At 40.4% G+C, this 27,874-nt stretch overlaps 1 protein-coding gene across 2 annotated transcripts; it reads left to right on the forward strand.

The window, feature by feature from the left end:
• The first annotated feature begins 1,087 nt into the window (after window positions 1-1,087).
• Window positions 1,088-27,058, forward strand: dnm3b (dynamin 3b). 2 transcript variants are annotated; one of them, XM_034702489.1, is made up of 21 exons: window positions 1,088-1,923; window positions 2,280-2,642; window positions 5,507-5,580; window positions 5,814-5,963; window positions 7,726-7,929; window positions 10,595-10,693; window positions 10,904-11,064; window positions 11,401-11,543; window positions 11,692-11,827; window positions 12,921-12,988; window positions 14,046-14,184; window positions 14,767-14,853; window positions 15,672-15,742; window positions 15,914-15,968; window positions 17,431-17,544; window positions 21,521-21,630; window positions 22,374-22,488; window positions 23,238-23,402; window positions 23,571-23,806; window positions 24,125-24,298; window positions 25,313-27,058. In XM_034702489.1, the coding sequence occupies exons 2-21, from the start codon at window positions 2,482-2,484 to the stop codon at window positions 25,353-25,355; spliced, it is 2,505 nt and encodes an 834-aa protein (XP_034558380.1). In that variant the 5' UTR covers window positions 1,088-1,923; window positions 2,280-2,481; the 3' UTR covers window positions 25,356-27,058. The 2 variants fall into 2 exon arrangements, with proteins under 2 accessions (XP_034558380.1, XP_034558378.1); XM_034702487.1 differs by having other exon boundaries at window positions 1,648-1,923; window positions 15,672-15,968.
• Window positions 27,059-27,874: the final 816 nt, after the last annotated feature.

Consider the following 27,874-nt stretch of genomic DNA (forward strand, 5'->3'; position numbering starts at 1 on the left):
GCAGGAGCAGCTAGCTTGATGACCTAAGTGCTCTTGAAGTACTGTGAGGCTGTACAAGATCTGATAAATAAGAAGGTGCCAGACCATTTAAACACTTAAAAACAATTAATAAAACCTTGAACTTGATCCTAAAGTTAAGAGGCAACCAGTGCAAAGATGCAAGGACAGGACTGATGTGATCATGCCGTTTCTTTCCAGTCAGCACTCCAATAACATTGTGTTTTGTCTGCTACCACATCTGTCCCATCATGAAAGATCTTACAATCTTAAAACTGTACGCTTTATTAAATTAAGCTCTTTCAGGGCATCTTTAGGGCCCCCTCACATCCACCTCACAAGTCTGACAGCATTAGTATCGTTCCTGTACAATCCTGTGGACAAAGGACCCGAGGCCTCTGAATCATACATGGACCTCTTCTTAATGGTGTCCGTGCTAAAAGGGAGCAGGTCGTCACTGAAGCAGCCACCAGGTCTTTAGTCTAAAAACAGAGCACCTGTATTTTAAGCCTTAAATACTGAACTTGAGACAAACTCCTCTGTCACTCCAGATACCTCAGGAAACTGGATCTTTGGCAGGACATGAAAGGGAGGCTTCAGAAACAGAGAGGAGTTAAAGTCACTGGATACCCTTGCAAACACATCCTCTCTCTGTCAGGTTAGGTCACTGGGTTGGCAGTCCAGTTTGAGAGATATTTTTCATCTGTGTGATTCTGTTATTAACACCCCTGATATCTTAAAGCGGCAGAAATATATGTGAGAGGTTTTTGGTCATGTTTCACTTCAGTATATTTTAGTGCGAAAATGTATTTTTCCTCAAATGATGGCGGATATCAACAGGGCCCAAATGAAGAGTGGTTAGGTCTTTACTGCCCCCTAGTGAAATTCCAGCTCACTACAGCACTATGTGACTATCTCAAGAGGCCTGGCCATAATGAAAAGGTCCAAGCCTGACCAAATCGATATATCAGATTTAAACGTCACAGGCAAACAAACATGGAGGGGGGATGCACTCTATCTGCTATATCTTCGATGCATCAGTTTTTCATTTCAAATTGGTTTGTAGATCACATTAGCAAATGAAATTATCTCATGATAGGCATCCAGTGGACGACAGACACATTTTGATGTGACACAGAGGTTGTACAGAGAGAGGTGAAGGCGCAATGGCCGTGTCCTTTTACGCATGACCGCTTCCACCAGTCTCGGCCTGCAGTGACAATCTGTGAGTGAGCATAACATGTCTGTGTCCGGCTCAAGCGAACCCTTCAAGGCTCTGTCCTTTAAAACGTGTCACTGTCATGAAACGGCAGTATCTTCATGCACATAACATGACGACATAAAAAAAAATGACTGTCACGGCTTGTACCATGTATACAATTTACGACAGCTGCTCGTTCCTGCTCCCACTGCAGGGATCTGAAGCAACGCGTCCACCTCTTCTGTTGCAGCGATGCGCAGCCGTGCCGCATGAGTCACAACGGCAGAGATGGCACGGATGTAAACAGGGGGCGGGCTCAGGTTGGCCTAACCTGTACCTCCTCAGCCAATGGGGTCTCCGCGTTCCGCTGCCTCCGCTGAAATCTTGCTCTGTCATTGGTCCTCCGCCCTGTCAGTAATACAGTGCAGGAGCGAGACGCAGCCTCGCAATCACACCGTGGAGCGCAGGAGAGGGCGAAAAATGATTAATCTGTCAAAGCGGAATTTGTTTTCGGGATGATACAGCTCTGACATCCAGCCGACCTGAACCGAGCCCACAGGCAAACACGATTAATGCACAGGAATTTAAGATCCAGCAGGTGGTGCTTGTGTAATCGTGCAGGGTCTGGTCACTCGATTTTGCTGCCTGATCTGCGCGTCGGTTCAGCACCGGACAGCGACTGGGACTGTCGGACACTGAAAACACCGAGAGAATCCTGAGGCGGGGTAGGTCCAAAACAACACAGTATTACAATATATGCTTATGTTAATCATTAATCTCCTGCATTTGCTATTTGTACATCAGCACGTAGCAAAATATGCTTTGTTTGGCCGTTATTACGTGTGATTTGTGTGGGATTTATGGAGCCTTGAACGCACCATTTTTTCTCCAATGTGGCTTAATGGAGCTCCAATCAACAAATGCCCTTGAAACTATATGCTTCGCTGTGTTTGTGCGTGTGTTTGTGTGTGCAACAGAGGTTAAAGTGGTTGTTATAAGCAACTGCGCAATTGTCTGTCCCTGTCCGTTCATATCTCTCTCCTCTGTCCCCTCCTCCCCCTCCCCTCTTCTGCTTCCACAGTCGCTCCGACCCTCGCTTGGCTCGGGGCAACGCGCGGCTAGATGACTTCACTACATCAACAAGCACCGCGGTATCCTGGACTAATATAGCAGCGCCACACATCCTCCCTCCACCCCCCCTCTTCCTCCTCCTCCTCCTCCTCCTTCCTCCTCCTGTCTTTCTCTCCATTCGCTGATCCCGAGTCCCTCCGTCAAAAGGCACCATGGGAAACCGTGGCATGGAGGACCTGATCCCGCTGGTCAACAAGCTGCAGGATGCCTTCAGCTCAATTGGGCAGGCCTGCAACTTGGACCTGCCTCAGATCGCGGTGGTCGGGGGGCAGAGCGCAGGGAAGAGCTCCGTGTTGGAGAACTTTGTGGGCAGGTAAAAGTGACCTCCAGGAATAGTATAATCCCTTCTCCTGCTAACCTTGAGGATGACATAAGAGGCCTATGGGGCAAATCTCTCTGTGCAGAGTTCAAACCATCTCCATGTGAAGCTTAAAGTCAATGCAGCTGCACCTAATGAGAGTTCACACCTTCCACTTTCCTCTGTACAGTCACCTAAATATGTTTGCAACACACATCGCTGCCTTGTGGCTACTTACAGAGGAGGGCGGCCGTATTTGGGTTACAGCAGCACCTGGGGATTTCAGCCCAATCAGCACCAACTGCAGTCACACAGTCCTAGAAATAGCCATTGCCTTTTTTTAGTTTCCAAGCATCCTTTCACAGGCCTTAATATGCCACCGGCCCTGTAAAAATGACATTGTCATGTTCTGCTACATAATAAGGAGATTGCAGAAAACCCTCGCTGCATGAGTCCGCTTTAAAACATAATCCATCTGTACTGTACATGCAGCAGTGTTTGAAAACACATTAATATTCATCATCTTGTCTTGGGTTTTGGTCACTCACGACAAATAAATTACCAACAGCTGTACATGAATTTTTCAAGATAAGGATAGAGCACATCCTTGACTGGAAATGTTGGACTAGTCCCAGAAAGACTGTCTAATAGCTCATTCATGATGTGCTTTAGTCTGAAACAACAGCCTTTTATCCAATCAATAATATAGTGCACTTGTGATTTATTGGCCAATATGACAGAGATAGAGAATTGAGTTGTGGGCTATAATAAAGAAAAGAGCTTCTCACTTAATCTTATTGTCTGCCGAAAACCTGACTTTCTATATATATCAATTGCATGATTTACTTTCCTGTGAATTCAGTCTCTGTGCTGTGATAAAACAGAAAAAACGAAAGAGCCCCCTCATAGATTTTATTCATATGAAACCAGATCTATAGTGTCTTCTGTACTCTGGAAAACAAAGGCTGAAACCAATTTATTACAAAGATAGGTTCAACATTTTTAAGACTGAATTCAGAAAGTCCTCTGTTGCTTTAATTTTGACACTTCTTTGTACAATCTGTCTCCGCAAGTCCTCAAACTGTGAAAATGCAACACTAAATTGGGCACGTCCAGACACCACTTTTTCTTCACTGATTACAATACTGATGCATGAAGTTGCACAAAGGCTGATTCAGAGTGCTGATTTGATACCAGCATGTAAGAAAAAGAAAATATACATTTAAATACAGTAAAGGTGCATTAAAGCTGAATTTGAATGTTTTCCAAAAGCACAGAACATGGACAGACATTTAAACATTTCTGACTGAGTACTTTCCTGCACATCTCTGTCACTTTTATATGTTGGTTGTTTTAAACTGTATTTAAGCAAGAGGCAAAGAGAATTGACTCCTAGAGGACATACGGTGACATGTTTAGGGGTATAACATTCTTACATAATATCAATTTAATAGCCAAAACCAAGCAACCTCCGGTCTTGAAAAATGCTAATGCAGAAGTGCTAAAAACTGCAGCTCCTCCAGCATCCACTTGATGCTGTCTCAAAAAGCCCCAGAAGCCACACATACACACCCCCTCAAAAAAGCCCACTCACTCTATCATGGCGAACGTTTATAAATCAGTAGTCTTGAAGATACTAAGGTTAAGAGTTTCTATATATAAGGGTACGGCTGGTTTGACAGTTGGCAGGCACACTGAAGCTGTCAACCAAATTGATAAGCTTCAGAACTCAACTTCATAAATCAGTGGCTTCTGTACAGAGAATATGTCCATGTTTTATAGAGTCTATGTACCGAACAAGGAGATAGTTTTAGAGACATCACCCTTTGTGATAATAATGCAAATCAATGCTTAACTCTTAGTCTTAGTTTCTTCATAGTGTTTGAGTTATACAAAAAGTGTTTGCTCCTTGTACAATGTTTAAGAAGAAAAATTATGTATTCCAAACCTTAATTTTTAACTTAGCAGTAAACATGTAGACTTTTGCTGTAAAAATTGCAATTTGGATTATGGTTTTGGGTGAAGCCATTGGCTTTCGGAGGCAGCCACAAGTGGACACTCAAAGAAGTGCATTTTTTTTTTTAAATTTTCGAATTTGCTTCATATTTCAACACAAGCTGCTCTGTCAATCCATCATCCTGTTTAAGGCTATATCAGAGGTTTTATCTACTCCATCTTTAACCTAAATAATTGGAGTACCTATTAAACATCATCACCCACAACTAGAATGTTTTAGTGTGTAACTGAATAGTTCTCGCTTTTCAGTTTTAACAATCACAGATCAAGATGGATGCATTGGTTTTTCCCTGTTTGAGCCCTCATTTAGAGTTGCTGAGTAATGATCCATCTGTCCTGAAATGTCTCTGCACTGTGCTCAATGAACAAGAAGGGCTTCTCTTTTTTTTTTCTCCAGCCTGTCCCCCAGGAGGGAGTTCTTGGGTCGATATATGTTAATATAGTGTATTGGGAAAGACCTTTGGCATGAGAGGTAGCTGTTTGTAGCATCCACTACTGGGCAAGCATTTACACACATGCAGAATGAGTCAGTGTGGATCCCCAGAGAAGATGATGAAGTCATCGTTTTTAAGAGGGCAAGCTCTTTGTCATCAATGCAGCTCTTTATTTCACCTTTAATATACACCTTACATATCAGTACAGACTGTCCTGTACTGTTGGAGCATGTAAAGGTATAATGCAGCTACAGCAGCTAATGAAAGCTGCAGGATTGACTGTGTTTAAAGATGGCCTATATTCCATCCATACTGCATGAAAAACATCAAAGTAAAATGTATTAAGATATCTTAATGCAGCATGCTGTACTCTGTGATAAATGTTTACTTCAGCTGTGGTTTGATAGAATGAGTTTTGTTTTTCCTCAGGGACTTTCTGCCCCGTGGATCTGGCATTGTCACCCGTAGGCCCCTGGTTCTGCAGCTTATCAGCGCCACTGCAGGTGGGCAGGCACACATTTACACACCCACACATGCAATCATTTGCACATGCACACAGAGATGCATATACACACACAAACACACACACGCACAGATGCAGCCTCCTTTTCTCTTTCTTTATAAATGGTACTGCTTTTTTCCTCCCGGCTTTTTTCCCTCTTTGACATTTTCCTTTCATACACATGAAGCACAGACGCTAATCTAGGTTGTATGGTCTTCATTTTCATCCTGTCAGAATGGGCTGAATTCCTGCATTGCAAAGGGAAGAAGTTCACAGACTTCGATGAGGTTCGCCAAGAGATCGAGGCAGAGACGGATCGGGCCACAGGGGCCAACAAGGGCATATCTCCTATCCCCATCAACCTGCGGGTTTACTCCCCTCATGGTGAGAATTCATAACCCCGTTTTTTGGTACCTCATTATGGTGCACAATAACACTTTAAAATTAAAGTAGACTATGCAGGCTGTGAGTCATCTTTCTCACACCCCATTTATTTATTTTTTGCCAGCAGAAAGTTATTTATTTTAACACTGGGTCATTTAAAGCCCAAAATATTGATTTTCTGGCGATGTAATGGAATATTAATGATTTTCTGGGCTGCTGAGGAGGTAAAAAGAGGAAGCTATGTTGAAGGTTCTCTGTTTAATACAGTCTATTAAAAATGCTACTCTCATGCTTCAGGGATGCAGTATGCCTTCTGATCACGATGTCTCCATTAACACTGAATGTGTGAACATTGTCTTTTTTCACAACATCTTTGAAATTAATTTACTTTGAAATGATCAACTAATTAGCAGTGACTTTCAACATCTGTGATCCTCTGCCATTTATAGTCTACATCTAGAAAAAAAAGAGTGTTTGGCATCAGTTTATAAAGCTATTAGATTCTATTCTTTGATTTAAAACAGTGAACGTTCAAGGACATCAGAAGTATTCACTCAGTTTGCTGATGGATGCTAAGTTCAAAGACAAGGAAATCTCTAGTTTCACCCTTTGCCAAAAAAGTTTGGTGAGACAAACCATGTTATTTTTATATGCATGTTAGTTTTTAGACCATATTTACACCAACAGACGAAGCCAACTGTTTAGCCTAGCTAAACCAAATGACATAGCTTGCTTATTAACACAAAGCATGTTTAGGATGACGTGAAGAAAGAGTATAGCCAGGGGTGTTTCTCAATTTTTTTGACTGGGGTGGACCAATTGGGCCCTGACATATGCAGGGGTGGCCAGGGGATGCGTGTGCATACATACTAATTGTTAGGATTTAGTCTCTCTGTGTTCAATATCTACTTTTATAACAATGTTTTCAGTATCATAAAGATGCAATACTCCTGTATTAACATTTTTTTACTTTAAAAAGAAACAGTTACAATTGAAGACACTAACAAAACAAACATGTGCTATATTTAAATACAAAGAAATACTTCCCAAATAATTGATTTCAATATAAGCCCCGCCTCTAACAAGGCAAATAGCCAATCATAGCTTAGGATTTCAGGGTGGCCAATCAGATTCCAAGGAGGGACAGATTTTAAAAGTTTAAAAATCTCTCTAACTATAAGATATTGTTTCAGTAATGCTAGCCAAAATGCTGTTTGCATGGTTTGTGTAGTCAAGTGTTTCCTAGTACTTCTATCTGCGTTAATACTACTAACCCTGAATCAGGCATCGGGTATCCTGTTGTCTATATTTATGAAGAATTTAGTTTGTCTGTGTTTTGACTGATGCAATTGAAAGTTAAGTCAGAGCTCTAAAGTCTACACAACCTAGTTAATCATTTATTTTCAAGGTGCAAACAGAAAGTAATGTTAAGTTTGAAATTATTCAGAAAACACAAAATAAGCAAGGAATTAAAAAATGTTAGACAAGTTAGATATCAAATTAACGATTAACAGTTTTTTAGATACATGAAGGTTTGTGGACTCATTTGTGAAATACAAAATTATGATTGTTTTCTCAGGCAAATTGATTGAATTTTCCAAAACAATTAACTTTATTGCAATGTTTGCCATTGTGAAGGGAGATTTTGAAGCTACAGGGATTACTCTACCTGAAATGTGAAGTAAATAATGGATTTCCAGCCACAGAGATATCACACATTTATAGCCAATTCTTCTCATACTTTATTCCTTTGACTTTGCAGTGCTTAACTTGACTCTCATCGATCTGCCGGGGATCACGAAGGTGCCGGTTGGAGACCAGCCCGCAGACATCGAGCAGCAGATCAGAGATATGATCATGCAGTTCATTACCAGAGAGAGCTGCTTGATCCTGGCTGTCACTCCGGCGAACAGTGACCTGGCCAACTCGGATGCCTTGAAATTGTCCAAAGACGTGGATCCACAGGGTAGGAAAATGCATGAAATTGACAGAGACATATTTAGAGTAAAAGGAGGCTATAGGACAGATGCAGATCGAGGAATAGGAATCAATGAAGCTTGGAAAAGTTGGCCATGTTGTCAGTGAGTGTAACCTGAACCAGCTGCAGGGATGAGGCCGAGTGTCTCCCCTTGGCTTCTCTGAATGTGGGAAAAGAACTCCCCGACATGGATGGATCAATTATCTTCATTATTATTAGAAACACAGGGATGAGAGAAAGGAAAGTGGAGGATAAGGAGGGCATTTAAAGATAAACATGGAAAAGTACTAGTATAGAGGGAAAGGAAAAGAAAATATAAAATAGATTAATTAAAGAAACGTGGATAAGATGGAGGTTAGGAAAAGCAACATTTGAATTTGTATACTGCTTCACTATAATGGTTAAGGAAAGACAAAGAATCAAATAGATTGAAATCCCCACCTGTATAGCGTGACCTTCAGACAGACCAGGCGGAGAGGGAGAGAGAGAGGGGAAGAAGAAGAGTACTTGTATAAAGTGACCTTGTAGAGGAGCTGAATGATATTAGAAAAAGAAAGAGAGGCTGTAGAAATTAAAAAGGAGCAAATGCAGAGGGGTTGCTAACAGCTAAAGATGCACATAGAGGATCATGTCAAGTCAAAGTTTACTTACAATGCACATTAAAAAAAACCTGCGGTCCACCGAAGTGTTCCACAAGTTTAAAACACCACATCGATCATAAAGAGAGAATAGGTCAACAAATAACAAGACAACACAGTAAATATAATTGCATAATAAACTGCCAGTGGGTTTTGAACAAAGATTTAAAGCCCTTAGGTCTAATATTCAAAACTGATATTAAAATTAATATTCTATAATATTAATATTCCACTATTAAAAGGTAGTAGATTGTTCCACAGGGCAAGAACAGCTACTGCAAAAGCTCTGTAACCTCTTGTCAGCCTGGATCCGGGTCTATCCAAATGCAGCTAGTGTGTTGATCACTGTGCTCTGGCTGGAGCATGTTGGTGCAACAACTCAGACCGTAGGGATGCAGATGTGGGATTAAATAAACCAGGTTTGACCAATAGAGATCTCATGTATTACCAAGGACAGCTGCAACACATAATTTAAAGAGTAAACAAACTAACCCACACAGTTTGTTAATGTAATAGTAAGGATCCTGTAAAGAAGGGTTATCATTTCTAGAGGAGATGATAAAGAGGGAACATAAGTATGGGGAAATTTGCCCAGAATGTCTGGGTCAGTTTGTGAGTGCTGACTCAGGATAAACTTAAAAAAACCTTAATTATTCAGAGGAGGGAAATTCAGGTCATACAGTTGCTATTATAACAGCAGCAGATGAATATGCTCCCACTAGGCTCCCTGTATGTTTTAGAATAGATTTTAAGATTTTACTGATTACTTTCAAAGCTCTCCATGGACTTTCTCCCACCTACATAGTGGACATGTTAATACCATACGAACCACGGCGTATGTTGAGATCCTCGGGCAGACGTTTACTGTGCGTTCTGAATGCAAAAATAAAAACATACGGGGGTTCAGAATTTACAGTGAGGGGTCTGACACCATGGAAGGAGATCAGGTCTGCTGAGTCAGTGATCTCTTTTAAATCCCTTCTTAAAACAAACTATCTATCGCAGAGCCTTTCCTGATTTTACCTGAACTTTCATTTATTGTACTTGATTTTAACTGTTAAAAAAAAATAAAAATATATATATATATATATTAAAAAAACTGTATTCCTTTAGAGTTCTTTTAAGGGAATTTTATGTCTTTAAAATATGTTTTATTTCTTCACCTTGCCTTGAGTGATTTTATAGTAATAGCAATTTTATTTATAAAGCACATTTCATTACACGTAAGTTCAATGTGCTTTACATGGAGAATAAAAAAAAAAAATAATAATTCCAAATAGAATAAATAAAAACAGAAAAACAATATATACACCCAACATACATCAGACACAGCAATCGAACAAACAGCAATTGTTGCTGCACATGCATGCAGTCACAACAGTCATTATATCATTCATACGCTGGAGAAAATAAATATGTTTTGGGTCTTTTTTTAAAAGTGGAGACAGTTGTTATAACCTGCTTGTTTTATTTTGCTGCCCATGTAAATCATTTGTATTTTAAAAAAGTGCTCTATAAATAAAATGATAATAATCTAATAATAATAATAATAATGATGATAATAATAATAATAATAATAATAATAATAATAATAATAATAATAATAAAATAATAATAATAATAATAATATCATCATCATTCTACTTCTTCTTCTTCTTTTTATTATTATTATTATTATTATTATTATTATTATTATTATTATTATTATTATTATGCAATATAAATAGGGTTAAAATAGGAATCTAACTATAAAAGCAGGCAGTTTCATTTTTATTAAGTAGCATCAATGGTGAGTAAGAAAACTATAGTTTGTAATTAGACTTAGTGCTCGTATATAAGTAAGCAGAGGCTTTACTGTAAAATATATCATCATATTCGTTAGCAGGTAAAAAAGAAGACTTGAGCTGGAGTAGAAGCATTGAAAGAAAGTGTATTTAAAAAGTGACTCAAACAATGTACTGTCTGAATAGTGCCTAAGGCTACATACTTTCACAAACTTTTTGATGTCCTTTTAGGTCTGAGAACTATCGGAGTGATCACCAAACTGGATTTGATGGATGAGGGCACAGATGCTCGAGAGATATTGGAGAACAAGCTGCTACCGCTGCGAAGAGGTGTGTATGTGTGTGTTACACAAGCGTGCTGCTATTCTCATTCACTATTTAATCTCTCCCTTTTGTTGGTAATCACAGTTTGTAATAACTCTGCCCTTCTACCTCCTTTCAATTCCACTTTCTGTTTATCTCGCCTGTACTAGTGCTGCCTCTGTCTCCTGAGCTTATCAGTCATTCTCTCAATTTGTGTCCATGTTTATTCATTCTCAGGCTATATTGGAGTGGTGAATCGCAGTCAGAAGGACATTGATGGGAAGAAAGATATCAAGGCTGCTCTGGAGGCTGAGAGGAAGTTCTTCTTCACCCACCCGGCATACAGGCACATGGCTGACAAAATGGGCACCCCGCGCCTGCAGAAAGTGCTCAACGAGGTGATCATAGATTTTCTCCCGGTGCTTTCCCACAGAGCACTTTACATGATTAACGAGAGGGCGGCCTTGTTTTTTTTTCACCTCTATTGTACAGTACATCAGTGTGGGTGATACATGATTGTCAGTAGGTGGGAAAAGTGCTCACTCTTTCTAGATCAGCAGCTAATAATTTATGATTTCATTCAGGCAGGCCCTCTCTGTTTGAGTTTGATCGTTGAGTTTTCTCTGAAATCTAAAGTTGCAAATGCTTAATCTCTGTGCATAACATAATCTTCTTATTGATGCTCCTATGTGATTGTATTGTGTTTCATTTTGCCGGCTTTGTTTTCTCCACAGCAACTAACCAACCACATCCGGGACACCCTGCCAGCTTTCCGCAGTAAGCTGCAGTCCCAGCTGTTGGCTCTGGACAAGGAGGCTGAGGAATACCGGGGATACCGACCTGATGACCCGTCACGCAAAACCAAGCAGCTGCTGCAGTCAGTGGCCTGTTATTCTCACAACAAGGGCTTTTACATGGGATTTAATAAAAAAAAATAAAAAAAACATAGCCCAAATGCTAGTTTGCTTATTTTGAAGTCATCAGAGGTCATTCATTTCTTTTGATTGTTATTGTTTATTTTCCAGGATGGTGCAGCAGTTCTCTGTGGACTTTGAGAAAAGGATTGAGGGTTCAGGGGATCAGGTGGACACAGTGGAGCTGTCTGGTGGAGCAAAAATCAACCGCATCTTCCATGAGCGTTTCCCCTTTGAGCTGGTTAAGGTGATGTATTGTACATAAAAAGAGTCACGACTTAAAGAAACGAGTATAGGAATAGATGACGCAGTGAAGTTATTCAACCTTTTAAAACCACACGTCACATTATTCATGAAAATGATCTGGTCCTTCAACACCCTCTGGAAATTGTGACTGTATATGACTTTAAAATATCTTAAAGAAAACTCTACAAGGTTTCAAAAGTACCAAATCTCTCTCTTCCCTGTTATATTCTGTCGTTTCAGTCAAAGAAATGTGCAAAGACACAAAAGGCGTTTTTCCGCCGCAGGAACTTTACACTTGAACTAGGGACTTTACCGCTGAACTACGTGCATTTCGACCGGAGGAACCAGGGTCTTAATTTTGTTCAGGGGTAGATAATCTCCCCCCTGAAAAGCCCCTGCTTGGGGGGTAGTACTTTTCAAAGGTCCTGGGACTTTCGGTTGAAAGTAACGGAGTTTACACAATTGTTGAAACACAGAGGGAGTTCCTGGGAATGCATACTAGTTTAGTTTTTATGAAGATTTCAAAATAATATTGAATAAAAAATGTTCTTCATACGTCACTGGCCTGATTTGCACAATCTACTCAGGACTTCAGCCCGTGGTTGAAACGCAGACAACAATGGGGGCACAGGAACCTTTTAGTTCAGGGTAAAGTAGTTCTGGGGGCTAAGAGACCCTGGAACTCTTAGTCGAAATGCACCTAAAGGAACTGCTCTGGGATCATTTGGAGTAATGACTCCCCCAGTGGACCTTTTTATTCCAGTTTAAGACAATTCTTTTTGCAGTCTATTTCCTCCTTTTTCCATTTTCCTTTTTCTTGTTTCCTCCAAATTCCCTATATACACTCCATTATCTCTTTAACGTTCTCTTTCTTTTCTCCTGAATGATCTCTACATATCCTCAGTGTTATCTATGCCTTTGCAAATTCGCAGTACAAATATCTTTCAGGACTTCTTTCTCTCTCTTATTCTTGTTATCAGTCTTTTTTAAACCTCTGTCAGGCTATCTCTATTCAGTCTGTCGCTCATCTTTTATAATTTTAAAGCTCTGTTCTATGTCTCCGCTGTCTGAACTCCTTCTCTGTTCCCCTTCAGATGGAGTGTGATGAGAAGGAGATGCGCCGCGAGATCAGTTATGCCATCAAGAACATCCACGGTATCAGGTGGGGATTTGTCCATCAAACTCAAATTGATGAAAAAAATGGCAAAGACAGTTTCTCTTTTTTTTAAGCCTTGTCACTTTTTCCTTCAAATGCACACAACTTCAGCAAATATACTGTTCAGTGGTACTTCCAATTGTGTATATCTTTCTGTTATCAGTACACAATACAAAAGCATTGATCCACATGCTATGGTAGACATCATAAAAAGGTTGTTTAAATGTGATTGGCTGACAGACTTGGAAACATTGGTGTAAATGGGGATTCATGTCCAGAATAGCAGTGATTTAGCAGTGATTAGCTGCATCAACCCAAAAAATACACACCATTTAAATAAAAGACAATTAAAATTTAAAGAAGGAGACGTTTTGTCCTCCAGCCAATTCCAATTGGTGAAATTTTTACATGAACTTTTTTATCACAACAATTTTTGGCAGAGCCTGATTTTTTTTTGCAACTACAGACTACTTACAGTCTAACATCAACTAATCATCATCCATCCATCCATCCATTATCTCAACCGCTTATCCCGTTAGGGGTCACGGGGGGCTGGAGCCTATCCCATCTGGCTTTGGGCGGAAGGCAGGGTACACCCTGGACAGGTCGCCAACCTATCACAGGGCATTCAATCATCAATCAATCTTTATTTATAAAGTGCCAAATCACAAGAAATGTTATCTCAAGATTGTTTTTTACAAACATAGCAGGTCTAGATCATACTCTATGTTAAATTATTAATAAAGACCCAACATCAAGACAGGATAAAATCCAGTCCTATTTTACAGACAGGACTCAGTCTGATCTCATTTTAATCCACCATGAGCAGAGCGCTTTGCAGCATATAGCAAGTTACAGCAGCGAGGAAAAACTTCCTTTTAACAAGCAGAAACCTTGAGCAGAACCAGACTCATGTTAGACAGCCATCTGCCATCCTTAACCTCCATGTTTGTTCCTGGTAGATCCAACCTACAGATGAAAGTGTATTTTATTGAAAAGGGAAAACAATTGTTACCATTTTTTTTCTCCAACCTTTTTTGAACTTCCTCTTGGTGTGTTTCAGGACTGGACTCTTTACCCCTGACATGGCGTTTGAGGCCATTGTGAAGAAGCAGGTCATAAAGCTGAAGGGGCCCTGTGTTAAGTGTGTGGACATGGTCATCCAGGAGCTGATTAATGTTGTACGCCAGTGCTCAGACAAGGTAACTCATGTAGATGATTGGGTTTAAAACAAGGAATGCTGATAAAGAATGGACTAAAATAAGAAAACAAGGATTATTAATGTACTTATTGGATTAGTTTTTCACAGTATGAGCAAATGCTTTCAGGACAATAAATGATTGAAACTGGGACAAACCCCATTTTGGGCTCTTGGATTCAGCATCTTCATGTTTCAACAAACTAACACTGTGTGAATGCTGAATGTAGCTGCTATGAAAAGCTTCCTTAAAGTCATGGAGTAATACAGTCAACCCATCTAAAGATGACTTTTATCATAATATATATGAAAATAATAACACAGTTGTAAGAATTACCTTTTTTACTCATATGTTATATTATTGTTTTATATTAAGCTGAAGTGATTGATCACTTAATAATCGTGTCTTACTAAAACAGACCATGTGAACTGCTGTTATTGTATAATTTCAAATAAAGGGGAAAAAAATATGGACAGGTAGAAAAATGAAAGTGAGTCCACAGTATAAATAACTTGTTTCTTAGTTTAGTTCTTATTATTCTACATTTATAATCATGTGAAATTAAGCTATGTGATGTGTTTTCAGCTGGAGTGCTACCCCATGCTGCGCGAGGAAACTGAGAGGATTGTGACCTCTCATATCAGAGACAGAGAGAGTCGAGCCAAAGACCAGGTAACACTCATTAGTTTGCAACAGTTTAATTCAAAACTGTCATTCATTCAAAGCCAATGTCTCAGGGCTGTCAGTGTTAACACGTTCATCTCGCATCAATGCAATTAAAGTCAGATATTACCACATTATTTGTTTTAATCATGGGCTATTTTGTCCCTTTTGGCACTCCGTAGTTAAGTCTCTGCAGTGTCTTCCTGCTTCCTGCTAAAGCTGTGATGGAAAACAACGACACCCCTGTGCTTTTGAGTGGCACATTGCTCTTTAAAGAATTCCCAAGACGGCTCAGTTGACAAATCAAAAGTAATATGCACTTGTGTTAAACTAATTAAAATACAACTGAGTTACTTTGAGTTTAAACTGCCACCTACGAGCTAAGCATACAGGTGCAGCTAATATGACTGATGTCTGCAGGCAACTGCATAACAAAAGCTGGCAAGGCACTAATTCTAAGAGTGAGAATCACCACAGGCCTGTGGAGGAAACCAAATTATTGTAAAATCACTCCTGCATTTTTCTTGTAACATGTGTAACAGTTTTATCTTTTAAAGAAAACAAAAAGAAGACTGCATTTCATAATAATAATAATAAACACTCTGAAGCAGTCTCCTATGCCCTAGGTCATGGTTTCAGACCACACAGGTGTAGCATTTATTTGATAAATAAATATAAGTCAAGATCATGACAATGAAAGAAGTATTAAATATAACAAATAACAAACATAAAAAAAGAATGAAACAAATAAGATCTAGTATTAATTCCCTTAATTGTCAAACTACTGTTTCTCTCACATTCATTTCATATGTTTTATATTGTCACAGGTTCTGCTGTTGATTGACATCCAGCTGTCTTACATCAACACCAACCATGAAGACTTCATCGGCTTTGCTAAGTATGGACTCCATTTATTCGCTCAGCTTTACCATGATGAATTATTCATGATGGACTGTGTCGGGCTGGTGAAAACAAATATTTTGACAATATGTTTTCACCCCTGTTCACCTCTTTCTTTTCCCACCCTCCCGTCTCTCTCCTGTCATCTCTTTTGTGTTGTTTGCCGCAGTGCTCAACAGAGAAGCAGTCAGACCAATAAGAGCCAGAGTTCAGCAGGGAATCAGGTGAGCATTTGTCAGGTCTTATCGGTCATATACAAACAGAGCACAAGGGATGACTGTACACATACACAGCAGCAGCAGGAGGGCTGCTGCAGGGGGAATACAGAAAGATGATGAAATGAGAGAGATGTGATCTTTACTTTAAATTGAACACATTTTGTCCTCTATTTTTTTAGTAGTTGTTGTTATTATTTTATGTTTAAGTCATGCACGCTGTCTTATATTTAGTTGGGCACCAGTTGTGTACTGTGGTTTGATTGCTTTGTTGTTTTATGATTTAATCCTATGAAAAGAATCACATTGGGTTTATTACATTTTGCCACCATCATCACTGGTGTTGTTGAGACGTTTCCCTTTGTTTGAACCCCTCCTGTGTCATCAAGGTGCCACTTTGCATTTCATCCCCATCCCTTAGTGAGAATCTCAGCTGCCCTCTTAAGGGTGTGTGTGGGTGAGTATCGCTCATTGTGGGTTATAGTTTGCTATGTCATTTGTGCCTGCAGTAACACTTCTGCCCATTGTGTGGTGCTCTGCAGCACTGCTGCTTAACAACCTGTCAGTGTCTCATTTTCCACTCTGACAGGTCATGAATGGCAAATTGGTTGTGTGAGCTAATGTTGGGCAGAGGCTTTTTCTTTGAGACGAGTTGCACTGGAAAAAGCTGCCATTTTTTTCTGCCACAAGGTTTTCTAAACCCCCCACATTCCTTCCTGTTGCAGGCCTCCTCTCCTCCCGCATCAGGCCTGATTGTAAGATATTACTGTCTAACCGTTTGCTCTCTAACACCCCCTCCACCTACCAAAGTCTGCAGACTACAGGGGATTGCCGAAAAGATAAAAAATAGAGATTTTTTTTATTTGATCTGTTAGAAAAACACCTTTAACACTAAATCTTGCAGAAATGAGGCATATCTGTCTCCAAAGACCTCCAGTATATGAGCCTCTGATAGAAAAGCTATGTGACTGTGTGGGTAACCTCCTTAGTGAGTCTTAGGCAGTCCAAGACTGACAGTAATCTAACCTAATGATCACTTGGCACTGTGCCCACAGGCTTGTTTGTGTAGGGCCTTTGGGGTTAAAACACTTGAACACAGTAGACACACATGCTCTATTGTGTGCTTGAGGCACTTAACACAATGGTTACTTAACTTCTAACAAGAGCGTCTGCTTTGTGAACACAGCTCCCCGCATGAGACTGCACTGACACTCAGTCACATGCTCGGCTCTGAGTGAGTCACAGAGACACACCTAACCTGACCTTCACACACATTTCATCACAACTCATGCATCAGCCATGATGTGTCGTTTTATCAAATGATGATGGTTAAAGGGCTCCTGTTATCTTCTTTGTGACTTGTTTTTTGGGGTATACTTTTTTTTCTCTTTCTTTTTCTTTTTCTTTTTCTTTTTTCTCCTTTTTAAATTCTATAGCTGATTCTGACTCTTTGTCCCCGCCCTCCCTTCAGGTCATTCGTAAAGGCTGGCTGACTATCAACAACATCAGCATCATGAAGGGAGGAGCCAAAGAGTACTGGTTTGTGCTAACTGCTGAAAGCCTGTCCTGGTTTAAGGATGATGAGGTGAGTTTAAAGCAGATATCAAATATCATTCTTACAATAACAATGGATAAAGTGTGTTGTAGTGCCTTTCATCTTATTGTTTTGTTTTGATACTGTTGTTCAGCCAAACATATCTAGTAGCACTGTTTTGAATTTGTATCTTGCCTCTTGAGATTTAGCATCTCAATTCCAGGGTCCAGGGCTCCCTTGGACACACAAATAAGATAGAAATAATACAAACAAATACAGTACTACATAACAAACACACAAATACAGAGCCTGCTAACCCTCAACCACCATCACCTCTATCCCTCAATTGTACAGAAAAGGAGAAAAATGGAACACGTGTTTTCTTAGACAACAAACCCTTCAAAAATACTAGATGCTTCATGTTCAGCATCAAACTGCAGACAAATTAAGTTTGCAAAGCATCAGACATACTTAGAGGCAGATGATGCTGATATTTCATTACAGAGTGAGGTCATTTGTGGTCTTTGTCTTCTTTTTAGTTCACAGAGAGGAAGTTGATTTTTAGATCAAGTTGAAGATTAAATTAGTGTGTTAGAAATAAGGCACCTCAATGTCTTAGCTGGCCTGTTATTCATTAATTTCCACCTTTTTATTAAACATGTAAATATTCTCAGCTAGTCTGATGTGCACATTGGAACTGGATTTTGACTTCATGCATACTATTAGGGAATAAATGACTCAGATCTCCAAGATGTTTTTTAAAAGATAATTTTATTATTTAGTCATCAGTAATGCATAATAAGATCAGCAATGGCTTCTTCCAGATGAAGGCTCACCCACTTTGTTGGAGTTTCTGGTCCATGATTCTGGATTGCTTGTTGGGCTGATGTCTATCTGCCTGTCTGTGCCTGCTGTACAGGTTGGAGGATATTCTGCACAGCAAGTGTAGATAGGCAGACACACTGCAACTCCTTCAGCCAGTCGGTGCTGTCGCTGCTCTGTTGTTTGTTTGTAGGACAGTGTTTAGTCTCCTTGTCAGGGTTCGGTTTCAAGAGAGAGACTCAGACCTCTCTCTGGCTTTGACTGTAAAATAGATTTCTATATGTGGCTCCATTTAATTTAGGTCAACTTAACTTGTTTATAAAAAAAAAAACAGAGTTGATAATCATCGTTAGGAGGCAGTTTACTTTGACAACGATTGAAGAGATTGTCTTCACTCTCTCTGTCATCCATCTGTCCTTTTGTCTTTGAGCTTTCCTTCTTCTCTTCCCTCTCTTGTCACGCGAAGTTCAGGCATTTGTCTCTTCTTATTTGAAAAATTTGGAGCTATCCCAATTCCCTCCAAATGTTCACTAACAGACACCCAAAATCTATGAAAGGCCTCAGACAGCACATGGGCCGCACAGCACCATGTCTACGGATTGTCATTTGATACGTCAGTGTGGTAATATGGGAAATTATAGACTCCGCTGGATCGCCTTGTGTATTTCTGTTTTTACACTCCCTGAACTTTCTATAGTCACAGACATGCACGCGCACGGACATACGCACACACATGCACACACCCTCCTCGCTCTGATGGTGTGGTTGGCAAGTTACTTTGAAACGACTTGCATACTTGGCAGGAAAAACACAAGTTTTTAATCCAAACATCAGCGTCTAATGTTTCAGTAGTTAGAAACCCCTCTATAGAGTATCAAAATCCCACAAAACCCTGTTTACAACATACAATACTCTGCATGCAACAGTTGCATTTCCTCCCTTTGACTTTTGAAATTTGAAGAACAAACCAGCTACACAAAGGCTGTCAATGTTTTTCTTTGTGCATTATATAAGAAACACTACAAGCATCTTTTTGCAATTATTCAAAACAGCAATCTAAAATACACCAGTGTCTTTTGCTGTGACTTCTTCCAAGTCCATTTTGGCCACCCACTGAAATAACTTCACTGGAGGTGTCTGCCTGTATTTTCAAACTGCACTTGATTGATTGGCCCTCGTTCCTCTGGCCTGTGCTAGATGCTTTGCAGCCACTCTCGCTCCTCCCCCCCTTCCAGTGGACCACATCTTCATCAGAGCACCAGGCGAGCAGCCTGCACACTTACTCATTCATGCTATAAATTATGTGAGCTCGCCTTCCTTGGAGGATTGACTTTTAAACTTGTATCACTCCCGCTGAAAGTTTGGGTGTCTTCACACCTCTCTTTTTCACAGCAAAGTTGTCAAATGTGCAGTTAGTGTTGAAAATTGGTGATGTTTGTTTATTCCAAAAAGAGGTGAAAAGGAAGTGGTGAGTGTTAGAATGCACATAGGACACATACAGATGATTATAGATCACATACAGATGATAATTAGATTAAAAACAAAGCAAAGGGTGAGAAGGGAGATGCAAAAGAAAAAAAAACATCTTGGAGACTTGAAATGGCAACAGAGAGACAGACAGAGCGACACAGAAAGACAGACTGACAGAAGAAGGTCCATGCCCAGTCTAACCAATGTGCAGACTACTGTACACCAGTATGACAATGAACAGGTAGTCTGAACACTGGGTGGACGGAGCCGGAGTTAAGAGCCAGGCCTTGAGTGCTGTTTTCTGCCCCTCCAGATGCTTGCGGCTGTGTCGTCTGTGCCCTCCCTTCGCCCCTCTCCATTTTGGCAGCAAGGATCCCCTCTAACGAAAAACCCCCTTTCGAAACTGCGTTTTTGGCGTCCTTCGCTCTTCATCGCCTTCCTCGCCTCTTGTTGTGCATGTCTCTCGCCGTGTTTATTTGTTTTGGTGAAGACGTCTGAGCTCTGGGTCCCCTCGCGGTCCATTTCGGTCACGCCGGCCATGAAGAGTATCCAGCCTTGACGTGGCATATTCGCTCAGACGACTGGGACAGACTGGCTGCACGTTCAGGGAGGGGATATCACAAAAAAGAGGGAAAGAGGGAGACGGAGGGGGGGAGAGAGGGAGTGAGAAAGGGAGAGGAAGAGAGAGGAAGAGGGAGGGGACCCGTGTGACCATATATGGGCCGCAGTGACCCCTTGGGGAATACGCCGCCGAAAATCTGCAGTTTTCTTGTCTTCTCTTTTTTTCCTCCCTCCTCATCCTCTTTCATTCTTACCTGCGATCATCTACCAACGCTTTCCGCACCTTCACACCAGATGTGGGCTTTCTTCTGCAAATCTTTTGCAAATCCACTTTTGTGCTGCTTCTTCTCTGTCTCTCCTCCTCCTCCTCCCTTCACCCGGCACCTCTCTTTAACTTCTCCCTCCTTCCCCTGCTTCTCTGTGTGCTGCTAAGCACTACCAGATGTTGAGTTTTAACGCCAGGCTGTCATTTAATCTCTCTCCCTCTCGCTCTCTCTCCCTCCTTCTTCAAAAAAATCAGGCAGGAAGTGGGCCCCTCTGGAATGGAAAGAAAAAATATTGAAAAAATATCGAGGGGGAGGGATAAAAGAAAAAAGACAGAAAGTTGAGAAAGATGGAGTCGAGGATGGAGATTAAAATTGAGGATCTGAATTTCCTCAGCCTAAATATCTAATGCAGTTCTTTGAATGTGCCACAGCTGTAGTGAAGCGTCCACATCAGGAGGTGAACGCTATGTTTGCTTATGAACTCTCTTTTCCGCTCACATATCTGCGTTTCTCACCGCAGCCAAAGTTTCCTCAGCCTTTAGCTACCAGCTCACCCCGACAAAAACGCACCGTGAAGAACGACTGTGTCTTGACCCACACTGTAATGACTTCCACATGTGTTCTCCTTCTCCCTTCTCTTTCTCCGACTCTGCCTCCCCCTTCTCCACCCACCCTTTACACCCCCCCACTCTACCTCCCACTCTCATTTCTCCCCCATTCCTTCTCCCTCCTGTCACCCCTTTTCTCTTAACTCACCCCTTTGCTCTCCTTCTTTAAAAATCCTGATTTCACCTTTCTGCTATGGACGTAATCTTGAACAAACGTCTGCGCCAAATTAATATAACAAAAGGAGCAAATTGCATTAGTCATAACAGAGCTCTTGATCCTTCTGTTTTCCTCGTTCATAGGAGAAGGAGAAGAAGTACATGCTCCCCCTGGACAACCTGAAGGTCCGCGATGTGGAGAAGAGTTTCATGTCCAGCAAGCACATATTCTGTATTTTCAACACAGAGTCCAGGTCAGCAGGGACACCCTAAAATTTATATTTCTACTGCTTTTACTGACATCTGCAAAAAAAACAAGACCTTATAAAGCAACCACATGCTGGAGATTTAGTTAGAGAGTTCAAGGCCCCATGTGTGCTGCTGCAGCGGCTGAAATATGTTTTGGATTATGTGTTTAGTACAGTATGTATGCATGCATGTATGCATGATGGGGAAGTGGAACAAATGGAACTATTTCCAACAGATATACAGCTCTGTTCAGAAAGCTGATCACTTATATGATGTGGGGCAAGACAGAGAAATGAAATAATACCCGAAACAAAGTTATTTGAATGCCTGGATAGCAACCTGAAAATATTATAATGACAACAAATTGCCATGCAGCACTGTAGCCTGAGTATAAAGAAGTCATTCTTTTTTAAATGTTGGCTGAAGGCCTGGATTTTTAAAGTGTAATCAATCATTTTAGCGATGTCTCTAGCAAAAACTTGAAATAGGTGAAAAGACACATAACCTAATAGTATCAATACTTCCAGATGCCAGGTCGTATCTTTGTTGAATACTTTCTTGCAGCACAAGGGAGCATTTTCTCCCTTTTGTCCAATAATTGATCATTTATAAATGACTTAAATCAAATTCTAGTGTTCATTTCATCTATTACAGCTCTAAGCTTCTCTACTCTAATACATAGCGGTGTAGAATATCTGCTCAGTGGTGACTTTCATGAATCCTGATCCCCCTGTGTCTTACTCTTCAGGAATGTGTACAAAGATAATCGCACCCTGGAGTTGGCCTGTGACACTCAGGACGACGTGGACAGCTGGAAATCGTCTCTCCTGCGTGCGGGGGTCTATCCTGAGAAGATCATGGCGGTCAGCAAGCCCATTCAGTCTTGGTTCCTTTTATTGCCCCTATGTTATCAAATCTTTAAAATTTTAATCTCATACATGGAGCAATTATTTCTTAATTTTGATCTTAGGTTTTAAACATTTTGAAAACTTAACACATTTTCTAGGCAGTGAAGGAAAACAAGTTTGGCAATTTGCTAACATTTTGTCTTAGTTTCAAACATGTTTAACTACATACATGCTGATATTTGTATTTTTTGGAAATGATAAGATAACATAAGATAAGATATTACTTTATTGATCCCCGGGGGGGGGGAATTCAGTTGTTACAGCAACTCAGACATAAGTACAATCAAGAAAAAGTTTCAATAAGTAAAATAAAATAAGTAAAAATAAAAATAGATAAATAAAGATAGAATACAATTTACATATATACAATGTCACAAATGGAATTTAGATTAAATAGCAGTAATTACAGAAAGTATTAAAAATGATTCAGTAGTGACAGGTTGACATGGTGTGATTATGGTGTGGTTATGACAGATTAAGCAATAAATGAAATAAATTTGGGTCTGTAATAGGACCGTGAGTTGTAGTAAACAATAATAATGTAATATAACATAATATAATATGAAAGATAATTACATAATACAATGTAATATGCATTATAATGTCACCAGCAGTCAGAGAGTCAGTACAGGATGTAGCCATCTCTTACGTATTGTGTCTTTAACTGTAGTGGTTAAAAACATGTCTCTGCTTTCCCTCTGTAGGTTGAGAGTGAGACCACGACCACCTCAGATAACTTCTCTATGGACCCTCAGCTGGAGCGTAAAGTGGAAACTATCCGTAATTTGGTGGACTCCTACATGGCTATAGTCAACAAGTGCATCCGGGACCTCATGCCTAAGACCATCATGCACCTCATGATCATCAATGTAAAGAAATAATACGTATATATTCAATATATTGTTGTGAGATCAGCTGTCACTGTAAAATAATGAAAAGGTTGTGCTGTTAGTGGTGTAATAATAGAAATATGTCACACTTTTCTACACATTTGTAATTATTAATCTTCTTCCTGCACTTCCTCCTGTAACCACTAGGTGAAGGACTTCATCAACGCAGAGCTGCTAGCTCAGCTGTACTCTTCAGGCGACCAGAACACTCTGATGGATGAGTCCCAGGAACAGGCCCAGAGGAGGGACGAGGTGCTGAGGACTCACCAGGCCTTGAAGGAGGCCTTGATGATCATCGGGGACATCTCCACCTCCACCTACACCACCCCCATGCCTCCACCTGTTGACACCTCCTGGGTGCGAGGACCCGATGGGAACCGCAGGTAAAATTGCTGGAATAACACTGATAATGTACGTTAACTGTAGCCACCCCCCTTTTTTTAATCTTAAATTATATTTTTGGGGCATTTTCGCCTTTATTGATAGGACAGCTGAAGAGAAACAGGGAATGTGGGGAGTAGAGAGTGGGGGAAGACATGCAGCAAATGGTCAGGGCTTGGAGTCGAAGCAGTGGCTGCTGCGACGAGGGATATAGCCTCTGTATATGGGGCACGGGCTTCGATCGCTAGGCCACCGGCGCCCCATCTTCCCATCTTCAATAAAACTACAGCTTAGTATCCTGTATCTTATCCCTTCTCCAGGTCTCCTCCACCTAGCCCCACTGCCCCAAGGAGGATGTCTTCAGGACAGCGCCCTGCTCCCAGAGGGGCCCCACCACCTCCAAACCGACCAGGACCCCTGGGGCCCTTCAATAATAGTGCTGACAGCCCTCAGGCCCCCAGCCGCCCTAACAGGGCTCCTCCCAGCATCCCCAGGTAAATACAACCTTCCAATAATGCACCTGTTGGTACTATTAGTCATGCACCTTATTGTATGTATTTGACAACAATATAACACTGAATTATTGAATCAGGCATGATTACACCAAATGTCATAAGTGATTCCTTTCTAAGTTGTGTTTCAGTATAGACAACATTTAGTTTAAAATGAAACAAAGGGTGTGTGTTTTTTTGTAAGACTGACAGAAAATTGAATCAAACATTAACTGTTAGCGAATAATGATTTTCCCATGAGGAGACACAGTTTGCTCTTAAAGTGGTTCATGGTGGTGTGTGTTACACTTCGTTTTCTTTGAGAAAAAATTTACATGTTGGGAAAAACTGAATGTTTTTACTCGATCACACTCATTTAAAAGAGTAATCATAAAGTGACAGCTGGAAGACAGTCTGCTTAGCACATCAATCAGACTTGATTTGTGAAGAACTTTTCATGCAACATAACACAAAGAGCAAAATGAATAATAGTGATAAATAAATACAATAAAATATATAATAATATAATAAATAAGACCCAAAGCTCAGAATTTGATACTTCACACATCAGGCTTTTTAGTCAAAACAAAAGCAGAAGTGAATATTGAAACTTTATGGATTTACAGTTTGTTATGTGACACACTTGGACAGACATTTGGATGGAGCTAGTCAAAATGTTTTCTTTTTTTTTCTGTCTTTATGCTAGTTTAAGCTAACCAGTTGCTCATGATCACTAAATATTCAGCATACAGGAGTGAGAGTGGTATTAATGTCCCAAACTAACTGTCACGCTGAAGTATTTCATGAAAGGATGTCCTATTTCAAGTAATATTTTATGATTTTTGCAAGTATAATATGCTCATGTTGTTCAGTCTGGAGCATAAAACAACTCTACAACCTTTGTGAAAACTTAGGAATAATCTCTCTTTTTTCTCATCCTCTCTTTTCTTTTTTTCTATCCTCTTCCTATTTCCCCCCTCTCTTTTTCCAATCTCTTATCCATCCTTTCTACCGAAGCCGACGACCTCCTCCATCTCCCACAAGACAAGCTCCGCCATAAACATCCAAAGGGAGTTCCTCTATACTCTGATCTCACTCTCTCTCCCTCACCCGCTCCTCCCCTCCTCTCTTTAGCCATGGCTCTGCTGTCCTGGTCTCTCCTTTAGTGCAGACGCTGAAGTCTTTGACCTTTGACCCTTGATTTCCTGCCAGGTGACGATGTCCATATATCTATGTACAGTATGGTACTTGTCTTGTGGTGTATGTGTACGTGCGCTTGTTGCTCGCCTGTGGTCCAGGTTTGCTTAGCAGATCCACTTCCCCAGTATCCGTCCTTGGAACCTCTTAAAAACCTGCAACCCACACACACACACACACGCACACACACACACAGACACACACATATAAAAAGAGAGAGACAGACACACATGCAGTCACACACACACACACACACACATACAAACCCCTCACAAAGTCATCCACCATCCCCTCTTGCTGCTTCTACATGAAAAAACACTGCAGTTGTACTGCCCTACTCATTCCAAAACGCAGCATGGCACATAAGCTGCTTTTATTGCATGGGAGTGTGTGTATGTAGAGTGTGTGTGCGTGTGTTTAGTGCGTGTGTAAGCGGGGGCGGGACTAATTTGCCTATATGTAGGCTGAGTTTATTTAGTATTGTATTTATTTATTGTATATTGGCCCCCCTTAAGTGTTAATTATCAGCTTAATGTTCTCTTAGGAACAGAAGTTGTATCTTAGTATGTGTGTTTACGTGCGTGGGAGTAATTCAGTGTATGTGTGCCAGTGTGTAAGAGCGTGTGAGGAAATGTGTGCATGTGCTGTCCGTCTGCACGTTTGTTGGCGTTTCAGTTGTGTTTGTTTTCATGGTCAAAGCTGTTAAAGACGAACCCTAAAGCCCTCTGGGGTACATTTAATGTTGGACTTTTGTGCGTTGTTATTGTGTCGTTGTAGCAGCCGTACACACACATAGCAAGGCTGAGGAGCACCTTCAGTATTATCTCTATGGAAACAGCATCAATAATACATTTAACCTTGTCATAGGTGTTCACCTGTGCTGTATCATTGGTCAAGTTGTGACCGTTGCAGCCTTAAGCTCCGATTCAGACGCTGACTGCTGAAATTGAACACACCATGTGAAAAAAAATCCATTACAATAATGCATTTACATGTTTCCATTTAGCCTTCCTCACATGTTGGACATTCCTTATACATCCAACCTGGCTCTCTTACTCTTCTCACCACCACGCTGTCCTCTTTTAGTCCCTCTTCTCTCACAGGTAAAACTAGTTAAACAGTCAGCATCTGCACCGAGCTTTAGGTGCTGTTGTCAACGTTAAAGTGCTTCTCTGTCTGTTCGTTATTGTGTATGTGGGCCTATAATGTGTTCTGATGTATATAGGTAACGATAAGGAGATACTGTACCTGTGGACTATAACGACCTCATCAAGGATCCTAGCGCTTTAATCGTTCTGTGTCTCTAAATGCTCTCTTCTATCTGATTTAGACTGCCTTACCGGCATGAATTACAACTCTGTATTGCCAAAGCTAAATGTAGAAAGAGAATCAGAAAGCTTAAACGAAGAGAAAAATCGACAGAAGACCAACGACTAAAGTGTTCCAGTTGTAGTGAGATGGTATTGTTTAGCAGAGGGCATAATGTTAAACTGGGGATTTGCATCAGTTGTTATTTTCTGTGTCTCTGTATCGCTCCTCAATAAAATTCTTCCCCATAATGTCTCACTTTGTCTTCAGAGTCTTCACTGTTTGAGTCTCTGGGTTTCTGGCAAAGCATGGACAGTATACTAATCACTTGCACACTTATTCACAAAAATAATTGCATGGCTATCACTGATATGCACCAAAACCATATTCCCTAAGGGTAAATGTCTGCAGAACTAATAAAAGAAGTACGTTTTCTTAAAGGTACAGTGTGTAGAAGTGGGAATATTTAGCGCTATCTAGTGGTCAGATTCAACATTGAAATGCTCCCCTGCTCACCCCTCCTGTTGGTGCAGTAATGGTGGCCTTTGAGGACAAGAAGCTTCTGTGATGCATGATATATATTTGAATATATATTTTTTTATATTAATATTTTCAACACATAAGACACACGATAGTAAACATACTGACTACAATACATAATGGCCTTACACACTTGCATGCACCTGAGTAGCTTGAAATACTGATAGGGGGAAAGAGAAAGAATAGAAGTTATAATAATGGAGATGGGAAATATTTGGATTAAATTAAAATCATACACATATTTGAAATAAATAAGTGGAAGTCAATTGGCAGGGGTTATTTCTATATAGTGGAGAAATGGCTGCCATTGTAAACTTATTGAGTGAGTCCTGGGTATCTCATTTGCTCCACCCTGAGGTGGCTCAAAATGTCTTCTACTGTGATGCATGATAAGTATGATCCTCTACTTGTCAAGTTTTTACCATCAAGAACTTCTATCAGTGTGCATTATATTGGACACAACAAAAAAAAACACTCTTCTTCTTCCTTTCAATGCATTTTTTGGAAACTGCTCACTAAATACAAAAATGCATC

This window comes from Notolabrus celidotus, chromosome 15 (assembly GCF_009762535.1).
Source record: "Notolabrus celidotus isolate fNotCel1 chromosome 15, fNotCel1.pri, whole genome shotgun sequence".
Lineage (NCBI taxonomy): Eukaryota > Metazoa > Chordata > Actinopteri > Labriformes > Labridae > Notolabrus > Notolabrus celidotus.